The 14,651-nt window shown below is 50.3% G+C and overlaps 3 protein-coding genes across 3 annotated transcripts in view; 2 read left to right on the top strand and 1 right to left on the bottom strand.

The window, feature by feature from the left end:
- LOC139673810 (zinc finger protein 850-like) overlaps positions 1–14,651 on the top strand; it is a 1,066,517-nt gene that overhangs the window by 875,026 nt on the left and 176,840 nt on the right. The gene's annotated exons all lie outside the window — the stretch shown is intronic.
- On the top strand, positions 6,226–7,164 carry LOC139674278 (olfactory receptor 10AG1-like). Its single transcript, XM_071560468.1, has one exon. The coding sequence runs from the start codon at positions 6,226–6,228 to the stop codon at positions 7,162–7,164; it is 939 nt and encodes a 312-aa protein (XP_071416569.1).
- LOC139673816 (zinc finger protein 850-like) overlaps positions 10,714–14,651 on the bottom strand; it is a 554,262-nt gene continuing 550,324 nt past the window's right edge. Inside the window, 1 exon segment of the mRNA XM_071559637.1 lies at positions 10,714–12,042. Within this exon segment, the coding sequence (XP_071415738.1) occupies positions 11,377–12,042 (666 nt within the window). The 3' untranslated portion in view covers positions 10,714–11,376.

Raw genomic sequence — 14,651 nt, 5'->3', positions numbered from 1 at the left:
ACAGCAATGCCCTGGCGTGGAAATTCCTTTCTCCTTTTGTGCAGTCTAGACCTCCCCAGTTGCCCTTGAAGGCCTCTCAAGTTTCTCCTGTTCCTTCTGAAGTCTCCACACCACTTGGCCCACAGCTTGTGCTTGAGGCCTCCAAACCCCACTCTGGTCCCTATCCAAGATGTTTAGCCATGAAAATGTGGTGCTCTTAGTGCAGGAGAAACAGAGTGACACTTTCTGCCAAGGGTTGTATTGGCAGAACAAGGCACAGGAACTGGAACTCAATGAGGTGATGCCGTGAGTGCCCCCCCACAAAGCAGGACTGTGAGCCAAGTTAATGTGGGATAAGATAAAAAGGTACATTCTTTAATGTCCAGGCTTAGGGATTTTAGGAATACATGATGACATCTTCGTGCACCCTCTCCTCAGAACACTGATTTCCATGGTTTTTATAATATTGCCCACCCAACCCTCAGTTTACACATCTCTCAGTCCAGCCCCAGTCCCACCCCTGTGCCATCTCCCAGGATTTTGGGGCTGGGGTCACTGGGACCCTCTGTCTTCATTCGCTTCTTCCTCGGGCTTTGGAGTTTTTCCAGTGTTCTTAGACTCAAGGTTGTTGGTTTATGTTTGGTCTTGTTCTGCAGGCCTTTCTGATAGTCTGCACCTCTTGCATCTTGAAGAGAGCCTAAAGAGCTAAAAGAGTTTGAGCTACTAGTCTGTGGTAGGGGTTAGGATGTATAAACAATGAATTTAAGCTGTTACAAATATGAACACTACATTTGCTACAGTTACTGTGTTCTTAAAATCTATAAAAGTGAAGAATCAGAAACCACTTCGGCATCAGAGTGGAGATTTGCACTGGATTTAAGGAAGAAATATTTTGTGCTGAGGGTGGCAGGAACCTGGGCCAGCTTACAAAGTGGAAACCCCATCTGTGAAGCTCTCCAAGGGTGGGATTTTTGTGCAGTCTGAACTTGTGGAAGGTGTCCCTGGCTAATGGAAGTGGACTTGGACTAGTGGTTGTTTTAGCTCTCTTCCAGCCCAAAAAGTTTTATTATTCTTTTATTCCTATGTCCCCAATTCCTTCTCCACAGGGCTGCAAATACCTACATGCACCATGTTGGTATTTTAATGTGACCTAATCCCCAATACTTTGTGAAAATGGAAAAATTGGCATTTTAGGGTTATGAGGTTCTATGTTTTTGGAGGAACGTTTCAAAATTCAAAAGTTTCAAAGAAACCAATAGAGATTTCCAACATCTCTGCATGAAAGGCTCCCCAAGTGATCAGTGATGGCCTTGCAGCTGAGGTTGGGGGTTTTCTCACTCAGGTACTGAGAGTCAGGATGGGCAACCAGAATGTGCATTTGGGGACAGTGCAAGACTTGCCATGGGACGTCTAGGGAAAGATCAAAGTGATTTGTGAAGGAACAGGTGTGAGTAAAGAGAGAGAAAAGGGGATGGAAGGAGCTGATCATGTGCAAACAGGTGACTGGTCAGTGACCGTCCCTGGCCATGCCCTGCAACTGACCTAATTGCCTGTCCCATTTTCTTAATCCCTCCATTCCCAAGAAATCTCTGGGACAAAAGAACTCTGTGTTCTGGGAACAGACGGTGGTTCAAGTTTCACTGGAGTTGGAACCACAAATCACCAGGTCTTGTGTCCTTTTTGTGCCCAGACACTGGTGAGACTGGTGTGTGTGCCTGTGGATATTCCTTCCCTGGAAGACGAGGAAGAAACAGGCAGAAGTTTAGGTTTAGTTCACACTGTTCTAACCTGGTTCTGTTAGTCTGCATTGAGTTCCAAGCTTCCCGGGGAGGCTCCGTCCCTGTGTTGCCATGGTGACATCAAGGGATCCTGCCCGGTCCCCACCAAGTCCGGGACTGCCCCCGCTGGGGGGGCTCCCCCTGCCCACGTGTTCGGGTGGGGGTGGCTGGTGGTGGTGGCGCCCCGGGGGGAGCTGCCGGCCCTGGGATCGGCTGAGGTGTAGCGATAGCAGCGCCACACAGGGCCGCGGCAGATAAAAGCCACGTAAAAGCTGGCATGGATGGCGCTGGCTCCGGTGGGGTTTGTGTGGGTTACGGACCCCCCAGGGCCCCCAGCGCCGGGCCGTGCGGTGTGGCACGGGCCCTGCTGGACCGGTGCTGGCTCTGGGGACCCAACAATGGGCTGTGGCGGGTCCCGTCCAGACAGAGACGCACGGCCGGCCGGCAGAGCCGGGTTGCACCCGCCATGACCTCGCTACCGCCACACGGTTTCACCTTCTCCACCATTTTGGAACCCCCGTCCCGGAGTCAACCCCCAAGGGACTTGTTATTGGTTGTATTAAGTTATTGACTCTTGCATTGTCAAACCTCTTTCAAGTTTACACCCCTTTTGCCAAGCCACTCCCTCATCCTTGTCCTTATACCTAGTCCCAAACCGAAAGTAAAGGCTTTTGGCAATTTTCCACCACTCCTCGTGTGTGTCTGGATTATTTCCCGGGAGCTGCTTCCCGATTCGGATCCCGAGACCCCTGTAATACCACAGGATTTCTGTCCCTCCTTCCACAGGTAATATACTCTCTTTTTTTCCCCCTGAGTTCCAAATTAAGTTCTCTGTTTAATAAAGCCCCCTCATTTCTTTTAGGGTACATGGGGACACAGCCTGTTCCTGGAGCTTAATATTTCCTTCTTAAAGCAGGTCCAGCCTTCCTGGACTCCTCTGTTCTTTAGGACTGACTCCCAAGGGATTCCATCAATCACTCTCCCAGGCAGGCCACAGTCTGCCCACCATCAGTGCCAGGTGTCAGTTCTGCTGCCCCCTCCTTCCTCCCCCAAATGGAAAATGCTGCCATTCAGTGTCTCTGTGCCCAAGATGGCCCCAACCACCACATCCCCCACCAGTCAGAGAATCACAGAATGATTTGTGTTGGGAAGAACCTTAAAGAACAGCTCATTCCAACCTCCATCATGGGCAGGGACAGCTTTCACTAGACCAAGTTGTGCAGAGCCCCATCCAACATGACCTTGAACAACTTCCAGGGATGGTGCAGCCAGAACTCCTCTGAGCAACCTGTGCCAGGGCCTCACCACACTCACCATAAAGAATTTCTTCCTAATATCTCATCTAACCCTTTCCTCTATCAGGGTGAAGACATTCCCCCTTGTCCTGTCACTCCAGGTCCGTGTAAATAGTCTCTTTCCAACTTCCTTCTTGGCTGCCTTTAGGTCCTGGAAGGCCACAATTAGGTCACCCCAAAGGTCTTCCCTTCTCCAGGCTGTACAATCCCAATTCTCTCAGCCTTCCCTCATGGCAGAGCTGCTCCATCCCTCTGATCATCTTGGTGCCTCCTCTGGACTCGCTCCAACAGCTCCATGTCCTTGCTGTGCTGGGACCCAGAGACGGAGGCAGCTCTGCAGGTGGGGCAACATCCAACCACGTGTGTTCCAGCAAGGACAGTGTGGAACCCCATGGAAACACCACAGAACCTCCTGGAACCAAGGGGCCCATCTGACATGTGGGGTCTCATGGAATCAAAGGAACCCTGAGAAACTGTGGAACCTCAGCAAATCAAGGGGTAATTGTGACACTTCAGCGTCAAATGGTCATTGTCAAACTGCAGGGTGTCATGGAACCAAAGGAATTCTGGAGCACCACAGACCTCATGGATCCAAGGGGCCCCTGACACACTGCAGATACCTACAGAGCACAAGGAGCCTGAGGACAACATGAAATACCATAGAAGCAAAAGGCCATTGTGACACTGCAGGGAGTTATGGAGCTGAAAAGGCAACCTCCTTACCAGGACAGGCTTCTCATGGACTCACTGGAGGAGATCATTGGAGGCCATGATTGCACAAACCTCTCAAAAACTCACTATCAAAAGGAAAGCCCAACTAGCCCTAAAAAACTGAAGCACTTTGAAGAACTAATGAGCTCCACTGAGTGTCATTACTGACAAAGCCTCTCAAGGGACTAATTAAAGCAGATAATTGGAGGCTATAATTCCATAAATCTCTCATGGACTTAGTGTCAAAAAGAATACTTTAATAAACCCTGAGTACCTCGAGGCATTAATGAGCCCCACTGAGTGTGGTTATTGACAAAAGAATCTCAAGGGATTCTCTACAGCAGGTCACAGGAAGCCATAATTGCACAAACCTTTCAGAAACACAAAGTCAAAAGCAAAAGCCAAAGCTGTCTGAAAAACCTTGAAACATTAAGGAGCCCCCCCCCAGGGGCCATTCCTGACAAAGCCTCCCCAGGGACTCCTTCCAGCAGATCCCTGGAGGCCACGATTGCAGGGAGGTAAAGGCTCTGTGCAGGCAGCTCAGATGCTGAGAAAAGCCTGGCTTGGCTGGATGAAGTTTCCTTAATTCCTTTTCACAGTTCCTTCAGCTTTAGGAAGTGCTGTCAGTGAGACTGGCACCCCATAAGAAGGGCTCTGGCAGATTGCTGGGAGCAAAGACAGCCTGCCCTGGGCTCCACCCATGATCTTGGCAGCACTGAGACACCTGAGAGTTAAAAATAGTAGGCTGTATCTTTGAGAACATTTGGCTACAAGCAGGGATTGCTGGTATGTGGATAACCTGCATGGAAATGTTTGCTTTGACTTAAAGCATTACATTAAAATAAATGTGAGTATCTCAATGTCTTGGGTTGCAATGAGAATATTTATTTTTTATGTATATTTGTATCATTCAGTTGGTAGTTTAGAAAAGAATCATGTGGTGAGTTTACTCTCATGTGAAGTCTGATTTTATATTGTAATTTTTGAATCACATCTCAATGAGACAGATAAAACTCACAGGAAAATGGCACAAGTACTATGGGAAAATAAGCAAAGTATTAGGACCATGTGTTTGTGTGAATTCAGGATTTTCTCTTGAAGAAATGCCCTGTGCTAACTGGACACTCTATTGCATGTTCTCTGACCTGCTTCTCATCAGTAATACCTCAGAGTTTAAGAGGACTTCTCCAAGGGTGTTACTGCTGGCTGAGAGATGCAGCAGCACCCTCAGTCCTCACCTGGGAGAGGATATTCCCTCCCCAGGCCAAACTGAGTTTCTGAAACACCTCTCAGCTGAGTTGTCACTTCTTTAGAAGAAACCTGTGATGGAGGTGCTGCCTTGTAGCTCACACCCTGTCTGTGTGCCCTGCAGGGAGTCTGTGCTCTGGGAGGGTGGGGAATGCAAAGGAAAGGCTCAGGTCCCCAGGCAGCAAGAACATTGCTCTGCCTCTGTGGGGGCTTGCACGGGTCTGCAAAGTGTTGCAGGGCTGGGATCGGAGGGAATGAATCTCTGGCTGGATTTGTAAGGGGTCAGGAATCCAAGTGACAGAGAAGGAAGGTAAGGAATGTTGAACTATCTGTGATTCATCCAGAAATTATAAAAGCCTGACCTGCACAGGAAAATTGGATATTGTGGGGAAATCACCCACTTTGAAGCATTTCTTCCCTAAATGACTTGAAAACTGCATTGCTGAAAAGGGGCATTGCTTGCACCAACCTGTGTCTTAACACCGTGAAAACTTTTTATTTAGACATAAACTGTTGCTTATCTGTCTTGCTAAAATGCCCTGGGGATGCATCAGAGTCACCTGATTCACTGGAAGAGAGATGCCCCTCCCCAGGTAAAAGGGAAGGATTCAGATCTACAACAGTCTCCCACATCTTTGTGGTCTGACAGAGCACCAGGGGTGAGCTCTTACATGTGAGGAGAGCTGGGATTAATCTCTCTGCCTAAGGCCTAAGAACTGAGTCATGCCTTGCCTTGCAGTGTTAGGATTGCCTCTCCTCCCCGAGCCTTGCCTTGCTTTGTCTTCCCCATTTTCATCACTTTCCTGCTTTTTCACCCTGTTTCTACTCAATGTTCTAACATTAAATGCATCTCTTAAAGATCTGGACAAGGAATGTAAACAACAGGGTTTTGCAAGGGGCTGGTATTTATCCATTTCCCTTCCTTTTTTCTCTTTTATCCCCAGGCATCCTATTTAATAAAATCACCTCTGAAAAAGCAAGTCAAGATTCTCTTCTCTCTGTGGCAACGCCGGGTCCTGCAGGCTCAGGGATTCTGTTCCTCCCTCCCTCTGCAATCCTCCCTGCAGCAAACAGCCCTGTTAGATTTCCAGCTCTCCTGCAGCCACCTGTGTGTGTTGTTTGGAGTCTTTCTCTGGCCTTCAGGTGCGTGTGGTGGCAGAGAGGCCACCAGCACCCTCTGAGAGCTGTTGCTTGGATTGCTCTGCAGAGGGAAAATGTCCCAAAGGAGAGGCTTGGAGAACCACACCGTTGGATCTGGATTTGTTCTTCTGGCATTTTGTGACCACTCCAGCCTGCAGGGCCTGTGCTTCACTGTGCTCCTGGTCATCTACCTGGTGGTGCTGGCAGGGAACAGCCTGATTGCCCTCATCACATTGCTGGACTGCAGCCTGCACAGCCCCATGTACTTCTTCCTGAGGAACTTGTCCTTCCTGGAGATCTGCTACACCTCAGTCACTCTTCCAAAAATGCTGGTGGGTGTCCTGAGGGCAGATGGCAGGATCTCCTTCCTTGGCTGTGCTGCCCAGCTGTATTTCCTGGTCCTGTTGGGCAGCACCGAGTGCCTTCTCCTGGCTGCCATGGCCTACGACCGCTACGTGGCCATCTGCCACCCCCTGCACTACCCCCTGGCCATGAGCAGGGGGCTCTGCACCAGGCTGGTGCTGGGCTCCTGGGGGGCTGTCACACCAGTACAGGTAGGGCAGACCTACCAGCTGTTCACTTTGCCCTTCTGTGCCTCCCACGACCTTCGTCACTTCTTCTGTGACGTCCCTCCACTGCTGGACCTGGCCTGTGCAGACACATTCTGGAACCAAGTGGTGCTGCACACCATCATCCTGGGTTTTGCAGTTCTTCCCCTCTGCCTAATAGTTCTGTCTTATATCCAAATTATCAGGGCAATTCTGAAAATCCCCTCAGTTCTGGGCAGGCACAAAGCCTTTTCCACCTGCTCCTCACACCTCATGGTGCTGACACTCTTCTATGGCTCAGCCACAGTCATCTACTTAAAGGGACACTCCAGGGATTCCGGAGATCCTGACAAATACTTTGCCTTGTTTTACACAATTGTGACTCCCATGTTTAACCCTCTCATCTACAGCCTGAGGAATAAGGAAGTGAGAATTGCCCTGAAGAAACTCCTGTGGACAAAGTGATCCCACAGTGGATCCCAAACACTACAATTCTGTCAAGTTGTTTCTGACCAAGGTCATGTGAGGTAGAAATAGTGCAATTGTGGCCAGTCATCAGTGAGCCCCAGAGGGTGAGACAACCCATGAGGAGGTGACTCCTCTTGGATTTGAGCAATCACTTCCTAGACCTCATGGACTATGGGCAGTGTCCCTGCATGGAATCAGCTTCAAATGCTAAAAGATATGAAGGGCAACTTCCCCTGCTGTGATGTCTTGCACTGAGATCTGTAAAGCTGGACTACTTTATCATAAAGAATAAAAAAATAATAATTTTAAAAACCCATCAAGGGAACAATTCAGCACTGGAATAGCATCCCAGACACCTGTGGAGTTTCCATTTGTCAAGGTTGAGCAATGTCAGCCAGTACCTGAGCACTGCACAGTCGCTCACTCCCTTCTCATCAGTGGGATGGGGGGAGAGTCAGAAGTGTAAAAGTAACAAAACTTCTGGGTTGAGTTAAAGTCATGCACACATGCAGAGCAAAACCAGGAATTCATTCCCTGCTTCCCATGGCTGGGCAGGTGTTCAGCCATCTCCAGGAGTGCAGGGCCCCATCCTGTGAAAGGGTGACTTGGAAAGACAAACACCATCACTCCAAACTTCCTCCCACTTCAGATAGTGAGTGTGATGTCATATGGTCTAGGGCACCCCTGGGCTGGGAATGTGGAAATTGGAAATTGGGAATTTGGGAATGTGGAGAAGTCGCATGGGGGTTTCCCTCCCACTCCTCACCATCCCAGACTTCCCAAAGCCAGAATCAGGATGAAATTTCATCCCTCATCTCTGCCATCATCATCCTCATCCTCATCGGATTCGGTGTCTGGAAGCTCCGAACCGGGAACACGTAGGATGGGGGTCAGGAAGGGACATGGATCACCCAGCAGCATCCCAGGGATCTCCCACCACATTTGCTGATCCCTCTTTATTTCCACAGGGAATAGAGAGAGGAATGGATACAACATGGTTCCAGTGCCACATCTGGCTCTGGATCCTCTCCATGTGGATCCTGGAATGGATCCAGGGGTCTCCAGGCTGCCAAAGAGCCATGAGGTCCCACACTGTCCCAGGGGCTCCCTGGTGACCTCCCAGGGGTCTCTGGGGGTGACAAAGAGCTCTGTGGTCAGAGGCTGTCACAGCAGTTCCATGGTGACATCCCAGGGGACTTTGGGCTGCTCCAGCACCAACCTGTCTCAGGCACTCACAGGGCCTCCAAGGGACATTCCAAGGGTCTCCAGGTTGCCAAAGGACAGGGAGGTCACAGACAGTCACAGGGGCACCGTGGGGACATTCCAAACGTCTCCAGGCTGCCAAAGGACAGAGCGGGTACAGTCACAGGATTCCTGTCACAGGCAGAGAGGGAGCTGCAGGCATAGTCTCTTAGAAAAGGTCCCGTTCAGTCACATGAAGCAGAAAGGACCCCCAACACCACCAGAGACCCCGAGTGCCTCCCAGCACCCCCTGGGTTTCTAAAGTGCTTCTCCCAGAGGAGCCTGGAAGTGGCTCCCAGCCCCAGACTTTGTCAATGGTTTCTGTGTAAAGGGTTATACAGGTGAGACTGAACCTTTGTACAACTTTGTCCTGCACAATCAAGGATGGAAAACCAGATATAGAAATGTATATGATTTACTATGGTAATGATTAGACAAAAAGATCTGACTCAGATTTATTCACTAGACAGCACAGAAGCTTTAGGAACTATTATCATACACTGCACTAGGAAGCAATATTGAAACACTTGGATTGAAGCAAAACCAATCATTAAGCAGAGAGTGATGTCACTCACCAAGACCAACGACCCTGGACAAAGCTCTTTGGCTCAGCCTCAAGGACTGACCTTGAGGGGCATCCCTGCTCCAGGCAGGAACCTCCACACACCCCCCAAGAAGGGATATGTCAGAAGACCCAATCTCTAAAATTTAGGCCTGGGCTTTTATAGTAGAAAGCGCTGGCCTGTCAGTCAGGTGTGTCCAGGCTGTGCCAGCTCAGCAGCTTTGGAGTTCTCAGGGGTGTCACTTGTTTGTTCCTTTATCCAGGGATTTCCCAGCTCTGCCACATCTTCCCCTTCCTCTCAGGATATTTCACTTTGGGAGTGTTGGTTGACTCAGGCCGCTTTCAGCTTTGTTCAACCCCAAAAGTAGGGTGACCCCCTTCTTCATTTCCCACTGGGGGCTTTGCAAACTGGGCCTTGTAGTAGTTATTTTCCCCCATTCCAGGCAGACCATCCTGCTACAGGACCCCCAAGATGCCCCTGCCCAGTTACCCACCTCTCCTTTCCTCACTATACCACTCCTTTCCCATTGTCCCAACAATCCCAAATTCCCCACACAGCTCAGGTTGGGGGTGTCCCCCCCTGCTTGGTTTTGGGGTCTAAGCCCATTTCTGCTCAGTTTGGGGGTCCAAAGCCTTCCTTTTCCCCCCCTCTCCCCTCCTTTTCCTGTAAGACTTCAAACCCCTCCTCCCTCAGAGTGTGGTTTACAGCTGTCCCCCTCCCACTAAATTTGGGTGTCCCAACCCCCCTTTTCAATTGTCCCCCCAATCCCCAACCTCCTTCCCCCATTCCTGGTTTTGGGGGTTCCCACTCCCTTTGCAGCCCCACACCCAGTTTTTGCCCCCTTTTCCCCCCAGTTTCCACTGCCCCACCCCCCTTTCCCCACCCCCTTTACCAAGAGTTCCTCACCCTCAACCAGGGGGGCTCCCAGCACCACCAGTGCCACCAGTATGGCCCCAGCTCCTCCCAGTCCCAGCATCAGGCTTTAAAATCAATATATATTGGTGATAAATAAAGTGTTATCCTTAAATCACACTTGGCCAGCATTTATCAAAGTTGTCTTAAGGTATTTTTGTGGGAAGAACTTGTGAAAAGTACCAGAACTTCAAGTTTTGATAAATAAACTCTGATCTGCCTCAGTGAACAAAGCCTGGAAGAGAGAGATGGGTGGTTGAGGTTGGACATCTGGAATGCAGAACATACAGACCACAGGGACATTTTGCAGAAACCAAAAGATAAAGAAGAGGCTACGAAAGACCCAGTATTTATTTTGGAAAGTCCCTACCCAAGAAAAAAGATACTGAAAACACTAAAAAATAATATAGAAAGCAAGAAATCGATAACCAACAGAGGAGAGACTACTAATTAATGAAAGGGAATTATCTAATTTAGAACCAATGAACATTTATTTGTTTGCTGAAAAATGTATAAATAGGTGAAAAAGTCTTCTCTCGGTGTGTCTGTGGAAGCTGCAATTTTGTCAGTCAAAGCCAGAATAAAGGAACGTCTGACTCTTCAACACTGAAAAGATGGTGTTGAGGGTTTATTGCCCTAATGGTTTCCAAGGATTTCAGTAACATTATAAAGGCAGAGTATGGGAGAGGTGGTGCTGGACATGGGGTCAGGTGTCAGCAAGATAAATGTTTATTTAGTATTTCTATCTGCACAGGAACACGTGTGGTGGGACCAGACCCCAGTGTCTCCACTTTTCAGGGGATGGAATGCTGATGGTTCATGGCTCCAACATTATCCAGCTGCAAAAGCAGCAGGTCCTTTGCTGCCCATGGGCAAAAGAACCACCCAGGGGCAGAGGGGGGAACACTCACCCCTGGAGGGGACAGGCTGGGCTTGGAGCCAGGGAAGGGAAGGGTTTATTTTTATGCTTTTATGTAAATACATACAGGAAACAAAACTGCTCCAAACCTACTTTACATGCAAACAAAACTGTTCTAAACCCTACATATACATATATATTGATAAAGAAAATGTAATCTGCCCCAAGGGTTGGGTTAACAAGAACCTGGGTCAGCCTCACCTGCAGGGGGCTGGGGACAGGTGCTGGACAAGGGGGAAGCTTCTGACAGCCGCTCACAGAACCCATCCCTGGAGCCCCCTCACTACAAAATCTGGCCACACAAACGCAGTGCACTGCCCAGCATGGATCATCTGGAACGTGGGTCACCAGGTCTTGTGCCCAGTATGGATCACCTGGAATGTGGGTCACCAGGTCTCTGCTAAGCAGGCCTATTCAGGAATGTGTGTGATCGAGCCTTTATCCAGCATGGGTCACCAGGTCTGTGCCCAGCATGGGTCACTGTGGATCATCCACGTAGGTCCTCCAACGGGTGATGGAGTTGCAGCAGTGGACGAAGCTGTTCCCATAGTCAGGGCACTCGTAGGGCTTCCCTTACTGGTGGGTCCGTTGGTGCTGGGTCAAGATGGAGCTCTGGGTGAAGCTCTTTCCACACTCCCCACACTCATAAGGCCTCTCCCCAGTGTGGATACACCGGTGGATGGTGAGGCTGAAGTTTCGGTTGAAGCTCTTCCCGCAGTCGGTGCAGTGGAAGGGCTTCTCTCCCGTGTGAGTCCGCTGATGCCTGAGAAGAACTGAACTCCTCCGAAACCTCTTCCCACACTCCTCACACTTGTAAGGTCGCTCCCCTGTGTGCGTCTTCTGATGTTTGCGGAGATCTGATCTGCTCTGAAACCTCTTCCCGCACTCCACACACTGGTACGGCCTCTCCCCGGTGTGGGTGCGCCGGTGGATGACAAGGGTGTCGTTGCGGCTGAATCTCTTCCCGCAGTCGGTGCAGCAGAAGGGCCTCACCCCGGTGTGTGTGCGCTGATGTGTGAGGAGATCTGAGCTTCTCTGAAACCTCTTCCCACACTCAGAACACTCATAGGGCCGTTCCCCAGTGTGGACCATCTTGTGTTGGATCAGGTTGGAGCTCTGTCTGAAGCTCTTCCCACATTCCCCACAGGTGTAGGGCCGTTCCCCAGTGTGGATGTGCTGGTGCTTGATCAGGTTGGAGCTCTGGCTGAAGCTCTTCCCACATTCCAAGCACTTGTAGCGCTTCTCCATTGTGTGAAGCTGCTGCGGCACCACCAGGTCAGGGCTCTGACTGAAACTCTGCCTGCCTTCCTGGGACAGGTTTGGTGTTTTTACTTTGGAGCAACCTGGGCTGGAGTTGGAGCTTCTCCTTCTGGGGTATCTCCGTGGCTTTTGCTTCCCATTGACTTCCTGTGCCCTGGAGCCGTTCAAAACGGCCTCTGCCAGCAGGTTCTGCTGGGGGGATTTGTCCTCCGTGCTCTCCGTGCTCAGATTGGAGCCTGAGGAAAGAAGGAAAAGGTGAGGAGGGAACAAGGAAAAGGAAGAAGAAGAAACAAAGACAGAAAGGAACAAGGAGAAGGAAGATTAAGAATAAAAAAAAAGAACAGAAGGAAAAGGAAGAAGGAGAAGAAGGAACATGAAAAGAAAGGAGAATAAAAAAACAAGTAGAAGCAGGAAGGAGAGAAGGACAGAGGAGAAGGAAAGGTAAGAAGGAAGAAAATGAAGGAAAGGAAGGAAGAAGAAATGAATATGGAAAGGAAGGGAAAAAGGAAGAAGGAAAAGGAAGGATGACAATAAAGGAGAAAGAAGAAGACGGAAGTGGGAGAATAAAGAAGGAATAGGAAGGAATAAGAAAGACAAAGGAGGGAGAGGAAGGAATGAGGAGGAGAAGAACAAGATGAAGGAAATAGGAAAAGGAAGAAACAGAAAAAGAAAGAAGACAGAACAAAGAGAAAAAAGAACGGTAGGAATGAGAAAGGAGAAAAAGAAACAATAAAAAAAAAGGGAGGAAGGAACAAAAAGAAAAAAGTAGGAAAGAACGAAAAGAAGGAAAAGAGGAAGGGAAAAATTAGAAGGAAAAAGAAGAGGGAGGAACAAAGAGAAAAAGAAGGAAGAAAAAAGAAGAGCAGGCAGGGCATTTGCCTCCGGCCCACAGGGAAGGCCAAGGACATCCCCCCAAACCCGGCCCTGGCAGGACGGCGTCGGCAGCGGGGTTGTCCTGCAGCCGGGGCCATGCTGGGCTGGAAGATGCAGCACAAGGGAGGGGCAAAGGGGCACTGACTTCCTCATCACCTGCCTGGGGGTTCTGGGGCACCTTCCTCTTCCTCGCAGCCTCTTCCTCCATCCTGACAAGCTTTGGAAAGGAGAAATCCTGGTTTGGGGGGAAAAATAAGGTTGGGGGATCCTCCTGCCCAAGTCCATCTCTGGAATTCACCAGGTATCTTGTGCCCTTAAAACCCTCTAAAACAGTAAGATTAAGTAAATAAAAAACATCTCAGGAGTTTCCTCTCTCTGCTCTCTTTACTTTGGGGTTCTGGGGGTCTCCCCTCTCTTGGCCGCTGGGGGTCCCACGTCAATTGAGGGTTCCCCCTCTCTGGGGTCCCTGCCCTCTCCAGGCTGCCGGGGGTCCTGGGAATCAAAGGGGTCCCTCCTCTCTGGTCTCCCCACTTTGGGATTCTTGGGGTCCCTCCTCTCTGGGGTACCCCAGTTTGGGGATAGGGGTCCCCCCTCCCCAGGATGCCAGGGGTCCTGAGGGTGCCCCATTTCCGGGATCTCCTTTTTGGGATCCCACAGGGATCCCTGAGCAGAGAGTCAGGGCATAGGGGACCTCTGGCACCCTCGGCATTCCTAATTGGGACCCTGGAGAGGGGGAATCCCAGAACCCCAAAGGGGTCAGATCACAGAGTGGGGACCCCTGGCATTCCCAGGATCTCCAGCAGCCTGGAAAAGGCAGAACATCAGAGAGGGACCCCCAAAACACAAGGCACCCCCAACAGCCTGGAGAGGAGAGACCCCCAGAACCCCAAAGTGGAGAGACCACAGAGAGAAAATTTGGAGGTGATTTTTGGTGCTTTGAATTCCTTTGGCCTTAATCTGCATATTTTGGAGGGGGTTTTGGCCAAATCTTGATGGTTTGGGGTTTTAGGGGATCTGTGCCAGGCACCTCCATTTGGGGGGATGGGAGGATCCCAGGATTTTCCAGCATCCAGGGATGCTCCCCAAGCAAAGTCCCTTTGGGGGTGACTCCCTTTGTTCCCCACACTGAGGTCACTCCTCACTCGCTCACACCATTCCCTTTTCCAAGAGCATCATCCCCAATTTCCCTCTTTCAACTTGCAGAAAAAAACAACAAATAAACCCCATTTTCCAGTTTTTTGGGCTGCCCACGTGTCTCACTCAGCTTCAGTTCTCTCTGTTTCAGCTGTCACTTCCAGATCCCAGTTTGGGGCTCCTGAGGTGTTTTAGGGGGCTCTTGGGGCAGTTTGGGAGTCCTGGGACAGAGTTTAGGGGGGTCCTAGGGTTGTTTTGGAGGGTCTGACGGCAGTTTAGAGGTTCAGAAGTACTTTGGAGGGCCAGGGAAGGGTTTGGGGGGTCCTGGGGTGGTACAGGGGGGGTCTGACAGCAGTGTGGGGGTCCTGGGAAAGGTTTGGGGGACCCAGGGATGGTTTTGGGGGATCTGGGAGCAGTATGGGGGTTCTGGGAGGGGGTTTAGGGGGATCCTGGCCTAGTTTGGGGAGTTCTGGAAGTTGTTTGAGGGCCTTGGGGCAGTTTGGAGAGACTGGGAGAGAATTTAGGAGGGGTTTGAGGTAGTTTGGGAGTCTTGGGGCAGTTTGGAGAGGTCTGGGTGGGGA

This window comes from Pithys albifrons, chromosome 7, assembly GCF_047495875.1.
Source record: "Pithys albifrons albifrons isolate INPA30051 chromosome 7, PitAlb_v1, whole genome shotgun sequence".
Lineage (NCBI taxonomy): Eukaryota > Metazoa > Chordata > Aves > Passeriformes > Thamnophilidae > Pithys > Pithys albifrons.
Note: the sequence above shows the minus strand (reverse complement) of the source record. Positions and strands in the feature narration are given on the sequence as shown.

What these genes read in the sequence shown, in the direction of transcription:
- LOC139674278 (XM_071560468.1), top strand. Translation starts at nt 6,226, where the DNA reads ATGTCCCAAAGGAGAGGCTTGGAGAACCACACCGTTGGATCTGGATTT.